This window comes from Macaca mulatta, chromosome 20, assembly GCF_049350105.2.
Source record: "Macaca mulatta isolate MMU2019108-1 chromosome 20, T2T-MMU8v2.0, whole genome shotgun sequence".
NCBI lineage: Eukaryota > Metazoa > Chordata > Mammalia > Primates > Cercopithecidae > Macaca > Macaca mulatta.
Genome location: NC_133425.1, coordinates 27,331,636 through 27,350,986, shown reverse-complemented (window position 1 = coordinate 27,350,986; position 19,351 = coordinate 27,331,636). Strand labels below are relative to the sequence as shown.

At 50.9% G+C, this 19,351-nt stretch overlaps 1 protein-coding gene and 1 long non-coding RNA gene across 5 annotated transcripts in view; both read left to right on the top strand.

Annotated features, from left to right (window-relative positions):
• The window catches only part of GSG1L (GSG1 like), a 276,495-nt gene extending 260,557 nt beyond the window's left edge, over positions 1-15,938 (top strand). For all 4 annotated transcript variants that reach the window (XM_028841573.2, XM_028841571.2, XM_015125842.3 and 1 more), the window contains one exon: positions 12,056-15,938. In XM_028841573.2, coding sequence (XP_028697406.1) covers positions 12,056-12,153 — 98 coding nt within the window. In that variant the 3' untranslated portion in view covers positions 12,154-15,938. The remainder of the gene's footprint in view (positions 1-12,055) is intronic.
• LOC144337951 (uncharacterized) lies at positions 6,286-10,229 on the top strand. The gene is made up of 2 exons (XR_013411615.1): positions 6,286-6,487; positions 9,294-10,229. It is a non-coding gene; the product is annotated as an uncharacterized LOC144337951 (long non-coding RNA).
• Positions 15,939-19,351: the final 3,413 nt, after the last annotated feature.

Below are 19,351 nucleotides of genomic sequence, written 5' to 3'. Positions count from 1 at the left end.
TATTATTCATCTGTCAATCATCTATCCATCTATCCATCAATCATCTGTCATCTATAAATCTTATCTATCTAAATCTATCCATCTATCATCTATTTATCGATCATCTATCAATCCTATCATCTATCTACCTGTTTATTTATCATCTATCTACAGATCCTATCAACCCTATCTACCATCTATCCATACACACACACACACACACACACACACACATATCTCTGCAGTGTGGGAAAAGGATCAGAGAAGAGCCAAACTCAAGGCCAAGAGACCATTTTGTAACCTACAATATGCACAAAATGTTTGCTGTTGCAATCATTCTTGGGAGACATGATGGTGGTGGCCTGAACTGTGGTGTTGGAGATAAAAGTGGGTAGATCAAGGACCCTCTGCTGGTACAATTTCCAGAGTGTCTCGGTTTGGGTTTCCCTGGAAGTCCCTTGAGATGGACACAACAGCAAGTGCTTTATTTTGATGATCGAAGAACACCCAACTAGGAGTGAGGAAGAGAGACTAAGAAGGGAGAGAAAGGCGGCCAGTCAAAGGCACAGCGTCGAGCCTGCTGGGGGCTGAGGGCACCAGTGCAGAGCACATGTATCTGAGCCATCCCCCTGCAGATAGGAGGGCGACTCTCCTGGGCCATTGTTCAAGGGTTGCTGCGGGGAGGGTCGGGTGCATGAGTTCTCTGGAGGTAATGGCTCAGGGCATGGGCAGAGGGGCTTGGGGCTGGATGGAGAAAGCCCTCCTTGCACAGTTGGGGGTCAGCCGTGTGCACCACTGTGGAGCTGGGGGGACAGCATCAGATAAGTGACTCATTTGAGTGAGGACCGGGGGAGGGAAGGGACCTAGGATATGCACAGAACTTTTGCCCGAGCAGTCAGAGGCATGGGGTCTCTGACTGATGGAAGGACATGGGGAGGGGTCGGTTTGTGAAGGGCAATGTTGCTTTGTCTGTGTGAGTTTGAGGGTCTGGTGAGGGCCTCCGGGAGGCAGCCAGATCAATGGAGGGGAGCTTAAAACGGTGGCAGAGAGACAGGCAGGTGCAGTGAAGCATGCCTTAATCCCAGCTCTTTGGGAGGCCAAGGCAGGAGGATCACTTGATGCCAGGAGTTCGAGACCAGCCTGGGCAACATAGTAAGACCCTATCTCGAAAAAAAAAAAAAAAGTTAAAATTAGCTGGGCATGGTGGTGCAAGCCTGTATTCTCAGCTACTCTGGAGGCTGAAGTGGGAGGATTGATTGAGCCCAGGAGTTTGAGGCTGCAGTGAGCTATGATTGTACCACTGCACTCCAGCCTGGGTGACAGAGTAAGACTGTCTCAAAAAATAAAAAGGCAACAGTATAGTATGGGATGGTTGAAGCCCAGGGACTGCAAAGATCATGTGGGGAGAATGTGTAGGGTAGGGAGAGACAGTGACACAAAAGGGGCCTAACCTCCTGGGGGTTCAGGGGAGCCACCGAGGCTGGTGGGGAAGGAGCTGCGGAAAATTGTCAGCTGCCTGCAGAGACTTTCCAAACCCTGGCTTCTCAGGGAAGAAAAGGACCTGAGATCCCACAACCCCTGCGCCAGGTATGCCTTTTATCAGGAAGCTGAGCATTTGCAGGCATGGCCGTCATTCCCCGGGGAAAGTGGAGGTGCTGGGAACTCCCACGTCAAACAGCGTGGAAGGAAGAGACCCCCTCTGTGGTCAGAGCTGAGGGAGGCGTTGGGGGAATGTGGGCTGGATGCTGGCACGCGTGAGAGATCCTGTGACTTCAGGGATCCTGAAGCAGGCTGCTTTATTTATTCCACAAATCATCGCTAAAGAGGCCTCTGGCTCCTGGGAGCATGGAGATGAAAAAGGCACGTTACCGCACGCTGCTGACTTCCGGGTCTTGTTGGCGAGACAGACCAAAGCCATTAGTGCACTGTGTGGCCAGAGCTTGAATGGGGTCAATGCAGGGTCCAAGATAGCAGTGCATGGTGCCTCATCCCACTCTGGATGACTTGGGGTGCAGGAAAGGGAAAGCAGGAAGGGGGATTTAGCCTGAGTGATCCCCCTTGGCAGGACCTCCATGGCTATCATGATGGTACCTGCATCTGATGATGCAAACAGCCAGCAAGAAGAACTCGGTCCCCTAGATCTAATCACAACATCTCACCTTTGTGCATGTTCTCGGGACTTCACACTTTTTCACTCATTTAAGCCTAAATACAGACCCATTTTACAGACAGGGAAACTGAGGCCCAGGGAGGTTAAGACTGTGTCTTACTCAATATCACACAGCTAGAAAGTAGCAAAGCTGGGATTTGAACCCGGCCAGTCTGACCTCATCGCTCACCACCTGGACCACTAGGTGATGTCAGTCGGCAGCTCCGTTGGTTGGGCAGGGTACTGAGGATGTGGGGTGTGGGGCACCTCCAGACATGGCGTCGGTCCTCGTGGAGCTCATGGTCTAGAGAAGCAGTCTATCAAATGAGTATGGAAATGATGCCGTCTCAGAATTCGGCCTCTTAGCCGCTAGTGGGTTTTCAGCCAAGAAAATATTTTGGAAATGCCTGGACGAGTTTTGCAATATTTCTGCAGGAAGCAGCTGCTCAGATCCTGCGATGGGCTGACTTGCCAGCAGGAGGAACGGGGGAGGAGGGATGTCAGGGAGCCCGCATTATTAAACACTTACTGTGTGCAGGTCTGTGCTAAGCACTTCGCTGCCATCTCATTTGATGGCTGATCCAGCCCTGAGAAGCGGGGATTCTTCTTCTTACGGAGATAGAGAAACTACAACACTGTAAGGCAAATCCGCTTTGCTGGGATCTCTGGTCCACTCGGCAATAAAACTCAGCTTGGCGTTTAGATCTTGCTCCTTACCCTGGGAGAGTGGAGAGGCCACTCCTTCTTAGGCTCCCAACCCCCTAGGACCCTGACCTCATCTCCCTCTTCCTTATCTCCCATGCTGCCCTAGCCAACCTGACCTTCCTCTTTCTTGAACATGCAAAACTCATTCCCTTTGTAGGACCCTTGCACTTGCTGTTCTCTCTGCCTGGATGCTCTCCCTCTAAATCACGGTATGGCTGACTTCGTCTCATCTTTAAGTCAGCTGAAAGGCCGCTTCCTCCGAGAAGCCTTCCCTGATCTGCACCAGCTTCCCCACTCAGCCCCATATCACCAGGTTATCTTTTCTTCATAGCATTTGTCCCTCTCTGAAATGATCCTTTATGTTCGCATGCTTGGTTTTTGTTTTGCTGCCTCTCTCCACCAAGTGCCATGAGAACAGGCACCTGTGTGCTTTGTTCTTGTGTATATCCCAAGAGTCTAAAATAGTGTGTGGCACATAATAGGTGCTTAATTGTTGGCTTTCAACCTCCATGTTTCTCCCACCACCTCCTATCTGAGAAGCTACTTTTATATTAGCAATTACATAAACTTCCGGTTATCCTAACTGTCCCCAAAGTTGCTATTTTAGGGGGCTACTGTGATATGGATTCAGCTATAATTCTTTTTCCTGAGGAAGTTGCTTTTGAAACCTGCCTTTGGGACTTTGTGGTGCCACCAGCCAGCTCAGGAGCACATCAGATGTGACATTTGATGGAAGCGATGTTGCCATATGGTCCAGGTGTCTGCATCTTCCTTTTGGGGGCAACTGAGGTTTGCAGTTGATTGCAGCTGTCAAGTTCAATGCCAGAGACGAGCTTTTGATTTTGCCAGGTGTGTCTGTTAAGGCTGGGCTCCACGAGAGCCTGTCGCATGCCGGGTGCGGAGGTGGCTTCTGGGAGCTCCATGTAGATGGGTCTCTGCCACTGCTGCTGCCCTCAAAATAGCAGAGGGAATTTCAAGAAAGATTTTTCTGGACCCAGAGCAACTTGGCATTTTTATTAGATCAAAATCAAATCCAATAGAGTCCTGCTCAAGTTGCTTCCTTTATTAAAATGGAAACAGACAGTATTTCTGAAATAAATATCAATGTCAATTTGCTGGGAGCGCAGATGGGCACGCAGCTTGGAGACATCTGAGACCTCAGCATTGGGGGTCGAGAGATCCAAGCCAACAGGAGCATCAGAGCCATATGGAGGACTTGTTAAAGGGTGGACTGCAGGGCCCCTCCCTCAGAATTTCTGATTCAGGAGGTCTGGCGGGGGACCCAGGGTTCTGCAGCTCTGAGTTCTCCACGATGCTGATGCTGCTGATCCACAGGCCAAATTCAGAGTTGTCCTCAACCCTCCGCCAATATCTGTCCCTTTGAAGCTCTTGTCAGAAGCCAGTCTGCATTTTGTCGCTTGCTTGGGCTATTCAGCAACTTCTAGATGGAAATTGCTGCTTCTAGGGCCAACTCCTTTACAATCCATCCTCCGAAGACATAAACTTGATCATGTCTTCCCCAGTCCTTCCTAGCTCTGAAACCTCCTATGACAGTAGCTCTAGTGGGGATCTGGCTCAGTGCCCACCCCCTTCACACGTTCCCACGAGGCCTTCTCTCGCCTTCCCCTCCTGAATCATCATTTTTCTTTCTGTCACTTGTCCCTCTCTGAGCCTTTCTTTGCTTACTTGTTTTTCTGTTTTGTTGTTTTGTTTTGTTTTGTTTTTTTAGAGATAAGGTTGTGCTCTGTCACCCAGGCTGGAGTGCAGTGGTGTGATTATAGTTCACTGCAGCCTTGATATCCTGGGCTCAAGGGATCCTCCCACCTCAGCCTCCTGAGTAGCTGGGATTGCAGGCACATGACACCATACCTGGGTAATTTTTTTTTATGTTTCCAATTTTTTTTTTTTTTTTTTTTTTTTTGTAGAGATGGGGTCTTGCTATGTTTCTCAGGCTGGTCTTGAACTCCTGGCTTCAAGTAATAATCCTCCTGCCTTGGACTCCCAAAGTGATGAGATTACAGGTGTGAGCCATCATGCCCAGTTAAATTTTTTTTTTGGTAGAGATGGAGTCTTGCTATGTTGCCCAGGCCAGTCTCGAACTCCTGGCCTCCATCAATCCTCCCTCTTCAGCCTCTCAAAGTGCTGGGATTACAGGCATGAGGCACCACACCCGGCCTGCTCCCTTGTTTATTTCCAGCCTCTCCTCAGTGAAATGGAAATGTCACGAGCACAGAGACTTTGTTGCTGCATTCACTGTGACATCCCCAGGGCCTAGCACACAGTAGGTCATCAGTATGTTTCTGGTGCATGATTTAGCTCACTTAGTCCTCAGGAGGTGTGTGCTGTGAGTAGTATTTCTATTTTGCAAGAGAAAATACTTGGGTTCTGAGAGGCAAAGTCACTTGTCCTTTGGGGACAAGCTTGTGACCTTGGGGTCCCAAGCCTGTCTGATTCCAAGCTAAAGCTATGACATGGTTCTTCTACTTTATGCCCACTTCTGTCCAAGGCAGTGGTACCACAACCGTGCCTAACCCTAAGAAACACTTGGGGCAGGTGTCAAAATAGACTGCCCTCAAGAGCCCAGTTCCTCAGTGTGGGGTAGGCAAGGAATCTGTAGCTGAGAAGTGTCATGATAAGGCAGAAAACCCTGGGGTGCAGGGGTTTAGGGGGCCCTGCTGGGTCTTCCACACCTGCCACCCAGCAACTTCTGCAGCTGCGATGCTCCATGCCTTACCCCTCCATCCCTGTGTGCTCTGCTTTCAGGCCAAACCCGTCCACCTGCCTCCCTGAAACCACAACATTGCTAGGTTTTTCACACTTCCTGAAGAACCTCATCCACCTGCCAAGGACCTGTTTCACACCCTGTTCTTTCTGCATGAAATGCTCTGCTCCCTTCCTCCACTGGGTGGAAAACCAACTCTACCGGCGGAATTGGGAGCTTTTGCAAGTGCTTTTGAAGTCTAGCTCAACTGTCTGGGAATGGCCCCCAGCCCCTTCCGCAGCTCCTGGCAGAGGGGGACACATTCGTCTCCGCCTTTCACCCTCCTGGTGTTTGTCTGTGAGCCAAATTTTTATAATGGTTATGAGCCCAATCTTTGTGTTTTTAATTTTTTTTAATTGTTATAGATTCAGGGGTACAGGTGCAGGTTTGTTACATGGATGTATTGTATAATGCTCAGGTTGGGCTTCTGATGTATCTGTCACCTGAACAGTGAACAGTGTACCCCGTAGGTAATTTTTCAGTCATTACCCCACTCCCATCCTCCCGCTGTGGAGCCCCCAGTGTCTGTTATTTCCCTCTCTAAGGCCGTATGTGCCTGTTGTTTAGCTCCTACTTACAAATAAGAACATGTGATACTTGGTTTTCTGCATCTGAGTTATTTCACTTAAGAGTTGGCCTCCAGCTCTATCCATGTTCTACAAAAGACATGATTTCATTCTCTCTCTCTCCCTCTTTTTTTTTTTTTTTTTTTTTTTTTGAGATGGAGTTTTGCTCTTGCCGCTCAGGCTGGAGTGCAATAGTGCCATCTCGGTTCACTGCAATCTCTGCCTCTCGAGTGCAAACAATTCTCCTGCCTCAGCCTCCCAAGTAGCTGGAATTACAGGCACCTATCACCACACCCAGCTAATTTATGTATTTTTAGTAGAGACAGGGTTTCACCATGTTGACCAGGCTGGTCTCGAACTCCTGACCTCAATTGATCCACCTGCCTCAGCCTCCCAAAGTGCTGGAATCACAGGCATGGCCACTGCGCCCAGCGGATTTATCCAATCATCTGTTGATGAGAGCCCAACTTTTGGAGTGAAGCTGGCTGGCTTCAAATCCCAGCAGTGAGACCTTAAAAAAATGACTTGATTTATCTGGACCTTGGTTTCCTCACCTGGAAAATGGGGATAGTAATGGCCCCTAACTCGTACTTTTTGAGGATTAAATGAGTCCATAGACAGGAAGCACATTGAATGGTTCCTGACACACAGCAGGAGTGGGAGGCATGTCTGGTCTTGTCGTCTCTTCATATGTGTGCCTGTGAGCACCCAGGGGCAGGGCTGCATCTCACTCACGTCTGTAAACCCAGTAGCCAATGTGGAGGCTGACACACAGTACATGCCAAGCACATGTCTAATAAAGGACTGAGGCATCAGGGGCCCTGGGAAGAGGTGGCAGCTACAGTGGGCTCTGTCTGATCCCAAGGGTGAGAAAAAGACAAAGAGAATGTCATGGCTCAGAAACGTGGAATCCCTGAAGATGACCCCAGTGAAGAGATAGATGGCCCCCATTCAATCTCCTAAAACAACCTGCCCGAGGTAGATCAGAAGACACAAACTTCCCTCCGTACGGGTCCGTCCCACTCAAGCCTGCCCTTCCTCCTGAGCCCTCCACTGTTCACTCATTCTGCAGACACATGCTTTCAACACTGCCTGGGACTGTGCTGGTGCAGGGATGCAGCTGTGAGGGAAAGCAACGCTGGCCTTTGTCCTCCTGTGACACATGCCTCAAAGGCAAGTTGAAGAGAAAACCAGTAAGCAGATATTCCCATATATGATGGCACCTCTGAAGTCCTCTCATGGTACAGATTTGTGGAGCCGGAGAGGCAGTCACGGTGCCCTGCTGAGGTGGTGACATTCTGGGCAACACAAGAGCGATGAGAGTGTCACTAGCTGACAGACTTCCAAAGCCCGATTTCTTAGCGCCATCCCCGATTTGTTTTCCACCACTCTTCAAATTTCGTTTCTTTCTGGAGGGCAGAGGTCAAGGTTGGGTAGCCAGACAGTTGGCTCTGGGCGGACCTGTGAGTCCTATAGAGAGGCTTTCAGCACCTTGGACAGCGGCTGGGTGATTGGCCCAAAGGATCTTTCCTGTAAAGGTACCCAGCTGATCTGTGCCAGGCTGGGCTACCGTGGGGTCAGGAGCACCAATATCTGCCACCTGTTAACCTCACTCTGCCAGCTGCAGAGAGACCTTGAGCAAGTCGGTTTCCCTCTATGTGCCTCAGTTTCCTGATCTGTGCATTTGTGGTGACATTGACACTGGTCTTGAAGGGCCCTTCCAACCCAATGAATCCATTTTGGAACGGTAGATGTGATTTGATTCAATTCAGCAATTACATCTGATCCTCGGATCTTGGTGGCTTAGAGAGAGTTCAAGACAGTGATTCCTCACTGAGGGATGGGTGAGATAGGGCTGGAGGAATCCGATGTTAAATATGCTCGTGTTTTGATATCCGGATTTTAAAGGGAAAAGAAATCACATCTTTGGGGACCCTCCTGTGGTCACACACTCTGCTAACCTTGGGAGGTTCCCAGAAAATGGAAACCACAGAACCTGCTACCACCCTGTGAGTGGGGCCTTGGACAAATCTTTTCCCACCCATGGGCCTTGGTTTCTCCATTTGTGAAGAGAGGCTCTCAAACCCAACCCACTTCTAGTGCTTCCAGAACTGTGTTCTTTCCACATCCATCTGTGTCTGAGATTGGATAGGGAAGGGCTTCTCTGCAGGGTGCCTGCTGGGCCTGCCGACTCCTTTGTAGCTTTCATCCATTTGCAGGCTCGGAGAGGTGAAGTTGCTGTCAGAAGCCACACAACTTAAAAAAAAATTCACACAATTTGCACGCAGTGAAGGCTGGGTTTGAACCTTTGGCTGTTAGACCAAAGGACAGTCTCCCCAGCCACCTGCCATCACCTGAGCCTTCACCCAAAAGAGGAGAGTTTGAGCAAAAGCATTTTGCATACTGTACAGAAGCTCAGAGCAGGTAGAGCAGGTGCATCCTAAGCGCAGGAATCTCTCCTCTTCCTCCACGGTTTCTTCATTTGTTTAAAAAGAAAGAAAAAAGAGTCAGTTTGGGACCTGCTCTGTGCTGGGCCAGGGGCTGGAATCTCAGGGCTCCAAGATGAAGCAGATGCTGGCCCTGCTCATAAAGATGCCTCCCATCCCCAGGTTTGTTGGGGAGACCCACGCTGACCTGGCTGTTACAACACAAAGTGACGAGTTCAGGGAGAGAGTTATGCAGCCTGCTGAAGGGCACAGGGAAAGGAGTAAAGCCTCCATTTTTCAAATGCTGCCTGCTCTAGGAAGCATTCTACAGGGCCGTGGAATGCTTCCCAGAGCAGGCAGCATTTGAAAAAATCAGGGAGTCAACAGCCGGAGAAGAGCAGGGAAGGGCGCTTGTACCCAAGGGATCAGCCTATGCAAAGCCATGGAACAGAATCATGGAACAAAGACACAGGCTGGGAACAGCCTCTCGTGGGCTGAGTGCAGCCTGAGAGATGCTACTTGGCCTGCAGATTGTTGAAAATACATTTGAAACCTTAACCGTCATCATTTAAAAGCCAGGAGGTTTTGTTCTGAGATCCACGTTTTCAGTTTCTTTGAAAGTTTTGAAGATCCAGCTGGGCGTGGTGGCTCACACCTGTAATTCCAGGGCTTTGGGAGGCCGAGGTGGGAAGATCACCTGAGGTCAGGAGTTCAAGACCAGGCTGTGCAACATAGCGAGACCCCATCTCTACAAAAAATAAATAAATAACTAGCCAGGGATGGTGATGTGCACCTTCAGTCATAGCTACTCAGAAGGCTGAGGCGAGACGATTGTTTAAACCTAGAGGCTTGAGGCTGCAGTGAGCCATGATGATGCCGCTGTGCTCCATCTTGGGTGACAGAGTGAGACCCCGTCTCAAAAGAAAACAGTTTAGGAAGGTCTGAGCCCACATTCTCCATGGTAACAATTGGCACTGTCTCTGACTCACCTCATCCATTTACATTGTCTGCTTGGGCCCATAAGACATTTTGAGTTGAGATTCCTAATCTACAACACAAGGCCCGGGAGAGAAGGGAAATGGGTGGGGGGCCCTGGTGGGCTGCTGGGGCATTCCCCTCTTTACACACACACTGTAAATGACTCTGAGCCCCAAATGCCTCTTGGGTAGCCAGAGAAAGGGAGGAGGGCCCCAGTCCTCAGCATCTTGCCCTCTGCATCCAGGGGACAGAGAGCCTGATTTTAACTCAGGGAAGGACAGGGATTGTGGCCTTTCCTTTTCCTTGAAAAATACACTCTCACTTTCTTTCTGTTCTGATGATCTCTCCACGGCTCTGGTTTTCGGCCACTGTGCAAGCAGTTGAAATTATGCCTAAATGCTCATTTAGAAAAACAATCGTACCTTTCCGTGCACCAAATATTTGCTTCTAGATTAAAAAATAAAACAAACAAACAAAAACAACAACAACAACAAAAAACCAAACACCTCTATCTTGGCAGCCAACACTTCCAAAGTATGCAATGGTTTCCATGACTGAGGCCAAAACAAATGTGTTTTTCTGAAGCCAAACGATTCCAAAATGTTTGCAAAATGTTTCCCACTCCTTAATAAATATAGTAAAACTTGCAAAACACTAACACTAAAGAATATTAAAAGCAGAAAGAAAAAAAGTGAAAGCCAAAAAAATTACTCCCCACCCCAGCTATGGACACAACCATCTTCCTCTTTGACTCTTGTCATGAAGCCTTGTTATTAGAAAGACTCTCCTGATAATGAGAGCTGCTTTGAGGATGGAGAAGGAGCAAGGAGCTCTCCATCCCTAGGGCATACAAGTAGGAGCTTAGCTTCACTAGGAATTCCAACCTCAATGGGCTTTCTGCGAAGAGCCTGTCTCACCCTAAAGTATGACAAGTATGTCTGAGAATCAGAGTAGGAAAATGAAATTATAGGGAACACATTTTTTTAAATGCTGAAATTTGGAATCGGGGGAAAGTAATTCAATCCAGCTCCCTCATAGCTGTGACTTCTAAAGCATCTGCTAATCTTTACAGAGCCTCGGCTCCCTCATCTGTAAAATGGGCAGAACCTACCTCTGGAGCTACACATGCTCAGGAACTGTTCATTTTCTCCGTTCTCCCCTTCACTCCCAGCCCCACTCCACCACACCAGCCCTCTCCCTTAGTTTCCCACCTTCCAGCTCCACCTCCACTGGTCCACAGGGGTGCATACATTCTGGGCTCAGGCATTGCTCCCCTGGGCTTGGGATCTAACGGGGGTGACACTGGCAGAGTGTGAGCTGAGGATGGGTGCTCTGGGATGAGGGAGATGCCTGAGTGCCAGGGGGAGGATGTCAGAGGGGGCTTCCTGGAGAGCCGAAACTCAACCTGGGTCTTGATTTGATTTGGCAGGAGGTACAAGGACATTTTAGGCCACCGCATGAGATGGGAATGGTTCTGGTGCACCAAAAAGACTTTGAAGAGACACTTGAGGGATTACAAGGGAGTGATCTTCCAAGAATTGCTAAAAACACGAAGGAGTGAGAGTGGCAGAGGGGAAGAGCCTTTCCAGCCCTTCCCCTTGTCCGGTCCACTAAGCATGGTAGACAATGGCAGGTGCCCCCTGCTCGGTGCACAGGGAGTTTCTCAGAGTCAGCTTTGGGCACACCCATGTCCACACACACAGTTGCTGCGGTCCAGCGAGGACTTGGGGACCTGGGAGACATCTGCTCTTGTTCCCCCTCTAATATCCCTCCACAACAGCTCCTGAACACATATAAGGCAAATGGGGTGCTCAGGGAGGCCTGCTTGTGGGCAGATGGCAAGGTGGGGAGACAGCTGCAGGATGACAGGATGGTGGTGGATGACGGCTGCATAAGTGTGCGGATTTGCTGAGGGGTGGGTGGTGGAAGGGAAGGATGGAGGGAAAATGGGCGGGCAGATGGCAGGAGTGGGGGCATGGCTTTATGTGAGGTGGGTGAACGTGCCTGCAGGGGGTGCTATCATGGCTGTTGGGTGGGCCTGGGGTGGATATGGGGATGTTTTAGGTGTAGGCAGATGTGTACATGTAAAGGTGTGTTATTGGGTGGTAGGAGGATGGTTGGGTTACTGGGTGGTAGGAGGGTGACTGGAGGAGTGGTGCACCTGTTGGCAGGTGTGAGGTACATGAGCGGGTTCTGGGTTGGAGAGGGTGTGAGCAGAGTTGTGGATACATTGGAGGCTTGATAAGTGGATGGCAGCAAATATTGGCAGATACATGACTAAGTCATAGGTGTGTTGGTGAACTGGTGGGTGACTGGGTGGCTGACAGGGGAGGGATGGGTGGAGAGCTGGCAGTGTTGGGGCATGGGTTGGTAGACAGATGGGATGTGTAAATGAGGGTGAGTGATGGATGTGTGGGTGGGGGGCAGTGGGTAGACAGGGTGTGGGTGGAGGAAGGTGGCTTTCAGCACTGACCGCCTTGTCTCCTGGCAGGACACCAGCCACACATGGTGGATTCCTGGCCCCGGAGCTCCGCACAGGAAGCACCAGAGCTGAACCGACAGTGCTGGGTCTTGGGGCACTGGGTGTGACCAAGACCTCAACCCGGCCCCCGGACCTCAGGCCATCGCTGGCACCAGCCCCTGCTGCAAGACCTCCAGAGTGGTGCCCCCAGAACCTTGGCCTGTGTGCCGTGAACTCAGTCAGACTGCGTGGGAGATGCCAGGCCTGTCCTGCCCATCACTGCCTGGGCCCGAGGGCCTTGAAAATGGGGCCAGGGCAGGCCCAAGGGAATGCACAGGGCTGCGCAGAATGACTTTGGGACAGCAGCCCCGGACTCTTGCCATCACCACATGAGGAGCCCTGCTGGGCACAGCTGCGATGCCAGAAGACACATGGCCACTGGCCACTGAATGACTGGCACCCACAAGCCAGTCAGGTGCCCAGAGGGGCAGAGCCCTGTGGGGGGCAGAGAGTGGCTTCCTGAAGGAGGGGGCAGTGGTGCAGGCACCGCAGCGGTGTCACACAGCAGGCACACAGCGGGGGCTCAATAAATGCTTGTTGAACTTGTTTTCTTGCGGTTTATGGAGGCCAGTTGCTCTCTGGGCTGTGGCTGCCCCGTCATTGCCCCACCCCATGACTCCTCAAGGAGGCTGAAGGTGACAGCAAAGACTGTGCAGAGGCCAGGGCCAGACACTGAAGGATGGCAGGGAGGGAGCGCAGAGCCCAGGCTGGAAACAGGCTGGCAGGGCTGCCTTGGATTCCAGAGAATCAGCAAGGCAGGGGCCAGGCAAGCAAGAGACGTGGGGCAAGCAAGAAATGGGCCCCCAAACCCAAGCCCTAAGCAGAGAGGGTGAAGAAGCCACATTTCTCTTCAGAGCTCAGCGACATCACACCACCCTGACCCTGAGGAGCCTTTACCCTGTGCCTGGCACCACCTTTACAGAAAATCCCAGGGCTTAGATGCCTGGAGAAACAGATTCCTACTATAAAGAGGAGGGAAATTAGGGTCACAGAGATGAAGTCACTTGCCTGAGATTACAGAGCTAGCAAATGGCAGAGGTGGGGTTTGAATCAGGACTCCTGACTCCAAGTTCAGTCATTTCCCAAGAGGCCTTATTCCTTCCCAGAAGAATTTCTAGAGCTTTCCCCCAAGTAGAATACATTCTTCTCCTTTATCCATCCATCCATCCATCCATCCATCCATCCATCCATCCATCCATCCATCCATCCATCTTCCATCACTCGTCCAGCCATTATCCATTATCCATCCATCCATTCATCATTTGTCCCTCCATCTATCATTCATCCATCTATTATCCACCCATTCATCATCTAATATCCATCCATCCATCCTTCATAATTCATCTTTCCACTCATCCATCTGTCATTCATCCATCCTTCCATCCATCCATCCATCATCTATCCATTCATCCATCCATTTGCCATCCATCCAGTCATTCATCAGCTATCCATCGTCTATCCATCCATCTATCCATCATCCAGCCATTGTTCATTATTCATTCATCCATTTATCATTCATCCCTCCATCATCATTCATCCATCTATTACCCACCCACTCATTATCTATTATCCATCCATTGTTCATCATCCATCCATCATTCATCATCCATCCATCCATCCTTCATCCATCCACCCATCCATCCATCCATCATCTATCCATCTGTTATCTATCCATTCATCCATCCATTCATCACCCACCCACCTATTCATCAGTTATCTATCCATCATCCATCCATCCATCTACCATCTATCCATTCATTGTCTATCCTTTCCCCCATCCATTCATCATCCATCCACCCGTTCATTAGCTATTTATCCATTATCCATTCCTCCATCTATCCATCATCCATTCATCCCTTATCCATCCAACCATTATGTATTTCTTCATTTATCCATTGTTTATCCTTCCATCCATCATCCATCATCTTTCCATGCATTATCTATCGATTCATCCATCTATCCATCATCCATCCATCCTTTATCCATCATTCATCAGCCACCATCCCTCTATCTATCCATTATCCATCGTCCACTCATCCATTCATCCCTCCATCTGTCCATTATTCATCAACCATCCATCCATCCATTATCCATCCATTATCCATTCCTGCATTATCCATTTATTCTTTATCCATTTCTCCATCTGTTCATCATCTATCCATCCATTATCCATACACCTATCCATCACCCATCCATTCCTTCATCTATCCATTATTCATCAATTATCCATCCATTCATCTATCCATTCATCTATCTATCCATCATCTATTGATTACTTGTCATCCTTCCTTGTATCAGACATCCATCCATCCTCCTTCCATGCATCACCCATCCTCATTACTCAGCCATCCAGCTGTGCATCCATCTATTCACTGATATAGTTCACTGTGTCCCTACTATGTGCCAAGCACTGTGGTAGGCACTTGAGGTAGGATGCTGGAGCATCCAGAGAGGGCGTCATGAGCCTGGGTTCAGATTCCACCTTCTCCACTTGTGACCTTGGGCAAGTTATTTGACCTTTCTGTGCCTGCTTCCTCATTCATTAAATCCGGATAATCATTATACCTACCTCTTCAAGCTGTTGTGCAAATTAAATGAGTTAACATATTTGAAGTGTCTAGACCAGAGCCTGGCACATGTAAACACTTTGTGGGTGTTTACTAACAGGACAACAAGGGGAAGTCAAGGCTGTGGGAGCTGTGGTCTAGGGAGGCTCCTTTGAGAAAATGATGTTTAAACCAAGACATGAAGATTGTCCGGGCATCAGGCAGGCAAGCGTATAGCAGGGAAAGAAAGTACATTAGAGGACTTTAAAATAGTCCGATGGCAGGTGTGGAGAGCAGGGAGGTCAGGAGGCAGTGGTGGGAAATTAGGCATCAGAGGGCAGTGGAACCAGGTCAGGAGGGACTAGAAACCTTGTTAGGGAGCTTAGAGTTTATCCTGGGGCAATGGGTAGTGGGCAGTGGGATGCTTTCAGCAGACTGGGATGCGCCTGGGTGTACATTTGAGGGAGATCACTGCAGTTATGGGCAGAGAATAGATGTGGGAGACGCCTCTCCCTTCCTCATCCCTGCTACACTCAAGAAAGAGAAGAAAGTGGGCTGGCTTAGGAAAGTGGCCCTGGGGAGGGGACCATGCAGGCAGATTCAGGAACCAATTAGGAGGAAATGGACTGAGGTGGGAGGAAAGGAAAGTTGGTGATGACTCTCAGGTTACAGGGTCAGCTCGGGGAACACGGAAGATGGAGACTTCATGGTTCAGATGTCTTGAGTCTCAGGGGCTCAGGGCACACCCAGTTGGAGGTTTGTGCTCATTCACTCACCCATTGATTCATCAAGCGAACAATTTGTTAATTCACTTTCCATTCATTCAGTAAATATTAATGACCTACTAGGTGCGGCTTAAGGCAGGGCTGGAAATGGGCCTGGGAGAGCAATTATGGTCCAGCTCTACTAAGGCCTTGAATGTCAGAACAAGGAGTTTGGGCTTTGGCCTCATGCGAGAGAGGGTCACTGCCACATATGGGGCTGGACAGGGACAGATCCAGCAGGGATCTAGCCCTGGCCACCAGGCATCTCGGAGCTCTTATTCTCACCCGGGGTCCTTCTGAAGTTGGCGAGTGGACCACAGAAGGTCCAGAAGATGGTTTTAGTTGACATATGGGCAAAATTTTAATCTATTTTAATAGTTGTGTTTATGTCAATGTGTATTAGAAAAAAAATGTACAGTGGGCACGTCAGTGCTATGATTTCACAGACGTTACTGCTTAGGATGAAACCAAAATAGGCATTTAAGTAAAAAGAAAAAAAGAGTTGGCTTAAAGAAAACTATTAAATAAACAATTGTGCAAGTCGTATGTGGTTATGATATGTGGACAGCTCGAGCGACAGCCATTGTCATGGGGCAAGGGAGAGAGATCGGAGGCTCCCAGGGCCACTGAGCTTCAAATCCTCTAGTCTCCTTCTGGGCACCTCCTGGGCAGGGGCTGAGAACCAGCTGTCTGTCAGTCTCATGGAGACTGCAGCAAGAAAGCTGCTGGTTAGATAAGAGGAAGCACTTCTAGGCAGGCTGGGTGAGTACTCCCAGTGGGTTTACTCCGAGTTCGTATGAGAATTTTCTTTATGCAGGGAGTGAATACCAGCGTCTGCCTGAATGTGGAAGGTGGGAGTCACCATCCAGTTTGAAGGCAGGGGGTGCCTGGTTGAGCACCCAGAGGCCTGGATGGGAAAGAAAAGGCCCCTCCCCGACCTCCGCAGACAGCTTTCCCAGCTACCCCTCCCCTGCGCTGCACTGAGCAGACAGGCTCCGACCATGGAGGGAATGGCTGTGTGTGTGTCTTTGGTCTTGACACCCATATATATCGGCGTGACCCACAGCCCAAAGTGCTTACACAACCTCGTTGTGCCCTGGGCACCTGTGTCCCGTGTCTCTGCATCCACACGCCCTGGGCTTGTGTGTACATGCCAACCTTACCGTGGCCCAGTCACACAGACCCATGATCATCAGAGACTGACTGGCTTAAAGCGCTGACCCTACCCTCACCCCCCTACATACACATACACATTGATATTGCTCAAGTGTGAGTCAGCACCTTGTATGTACCTAGGTGCTAACTGCGTGTCTACTGCTCATCCACACCGTGTGTTCTGTCGACCTTGTGCACACACACTCATGTGTGCTTTGCCGGCCCTGGACGAAATGCCACACGTGTGCTGATGCTGAACAAACATGCTCATGATACACGGATGGCCCTGGGCACACACCTGTGTCTGCACATGCTCCGTGCTTCTCTTGTTGCTTGTTGGCCCATGTCACCCCCTCTCCCCAGCTGCAGAGGACCCATGAGGCCACAGTCCCTTCTCTGGCCAAGGGCTGATGGGCAGGCCTGGGCCTCCGTGAGTAACTGGGCTGCCTTTCCTCTTCGGCTGGTGGCTGTGACGGGCACGCATCCCTGCCACCCCCGCCAAAGCCAGCCATCCCGGCCACACACTCGTCTCCCTCGGGTAATGGAAATGTCAGCTTGATTCATGGAGATTCATCTGCGGCAGCCGGGCCTAACTACGAGGCACGCGGCGGGAGGATCATCCCCTGGGAAGAGCCGCTGCAGCGAGGGTGCCAAGTCCCTGCCTGGGAGGACGTGAGGATGGAAGAAAGCCCCCGAAGCTGTGCATTTAGACAGGCCTGGGTTCAAATCCCGAGGCCACCGCAGACCTGCTATGTGCTTCATTTATCCAAGAACTAGTTATGGAGGGACTTCTGTGTACAGAAACAGAGCTGTACCCTGGAGTGGCCATGGTGAACAAGAACGACAGACACTATCTTCACCCTCATGGAGGCTAGATTATTAATAATTCTAAATAGGCCAGGTGCATTACAGCTCATGCCTGTAATCCCAGCACTTTGGGAGGCCAAGGCAGGCAGATCACTTGAGGTCAGGGGTTCGAGACCAGCCTGGCCAACATGGCGAAACTCTGTCTCTACTAAAAATGCAAAAATGAGCCGGGTGTGGTAGCACACACCTATAATCCCAGCTACTCGGGAGGCTGAGGCAGGATAATTGCTTGAACCAAGGGGGCAGAGGTTGCCGTGAGCTGAGATCACACCACTGCCCTCCAGCCTGGGCAACAGAGCAAGACTCCAGCTCTCTCTCTCTCTCACACACAAGCGCGCATGCACACACACACACACACTCTTAAATAAGAAAACGATCACTTTATATAGTGAGAGGTGTTATGTAGGTGAACCAAGGAGAGAGGTGATTTAGACCACAGGATGAGGGAGGGCCTCTTGGAAGGACCGTTGCAACATGGAATGAAGGGAGAAAAAGGAGGCAGAAGGCGCAGGGTAGGTGGGAGGAACCGCAGGTGCAAAGGCCCTGGGGTTGGAGGAGCACCGTGAGCGCCATGTGGCCGTGTGCAGCACTGTATGACAGGACAGAGTGCTTGGAGCTCGGGGCGAGGACATGGGGTCTGCCGGGGTCAGAGACTGTGGGGCTTTGGGGGTTGTGGCGAGGAGTTTGACCGTCATCTTCATCTTGAAGGCCACCGGAGACACTGATTGATAGGAGGGTTTTAAAAGGCAGAGGGTTTTAAAATGGGCTCTGCATTTTGGGAGGTTTCTTCTGGCTGTGTGGGGCAGGCCTGAGAGATGGGGTGCAGGACAGAGGCAGGGTGACCGGAGGGGGCCGCAGCAGGGTTCTGTTGGGAGATGGCAGTGGCTTGGGCTGCGCTGGCCCTGGGGATGGAGGGAAGTGGGCGTCTGATCAGTGGCACCCATGGGGCTTGGAGGTGAGTGACAGAGCTGAGCCAGGCTCCTGTCCGGAGCTTTGATGCTGGGCAGGCTGGGATGCTGCCGGGCGGATGAGGCCTTGGTGGAAATCAGGAAAAGCTGCTCTCTGAGTGGATGAATTAGAAAAGGGTCCCCTCCCTGCCCCCAAACATGGAAGACATGGCCCTGGAGCCCCCAGATTGGAGGGCTGGAGTTGAGCCTCGCCCAGGAGCTGAGCTGTGGAGCACTGAGTGATTGTGCCCGCCCCAGGTCTAGCTGCCGTGGGACTGAGACAAACTCAGCCCAGCCTGGGACCAGCAGTCATGAGGAAAGACCAGTCTCCTCCGTGTGGGGATTTACTGCACGGACAGACAGGAAATCGCTGTGCAGGGCCCCTGCCCTGTCCCCAGCACTGCCTGGCTCACATCACCCTGGTAATTGCTCCTTGGGCCACATGTCATCTCAGACTGACATTGTCTGAGTTTCTGCCTTAGGGGAGGCCAGGGGCCAGGCTGATGGCCACAGGCCTGGCAGGGGAGTGGGCAGCTGCCAGGATTAGCCGGGACCCAGGGTAATGAGGGGTCCTGGGACTCCAGGGGGAGTGGGAGGGGCCTCTGCATGGTAGAAGCTCTGTGATAGGGCCAAGCTGGTGATTGGGTGCAACACGCCCAGCCGGGTGCACCCACTCTTACCCCTTCTTCCCGGCCCTCCTGGCAACTTCTAGGGGGCGTGTGTTGGGGATGGGAGCTGCAAGCTGGATGAACCCAGCGAGAGAAGGCAAAGGAGGAAGAATCCCAGGGGCCAATCAGGGGAAGGAAGGGAATGGACAGGGAAGCGGAAAGAGTTGGCGGAGGAGGGGCAGGACATCGGGACATTAATCTCTGTTCAGCCAATGGGCTGGCTGCTCTAAGGTCAGTGCCCTTTGTGGACCAATCTGCCAAGGCTGGGAGGTGCCCTGGAAATTTGAGAGGCGCCGGGTGCAAGGTAGTGCCACGTTGC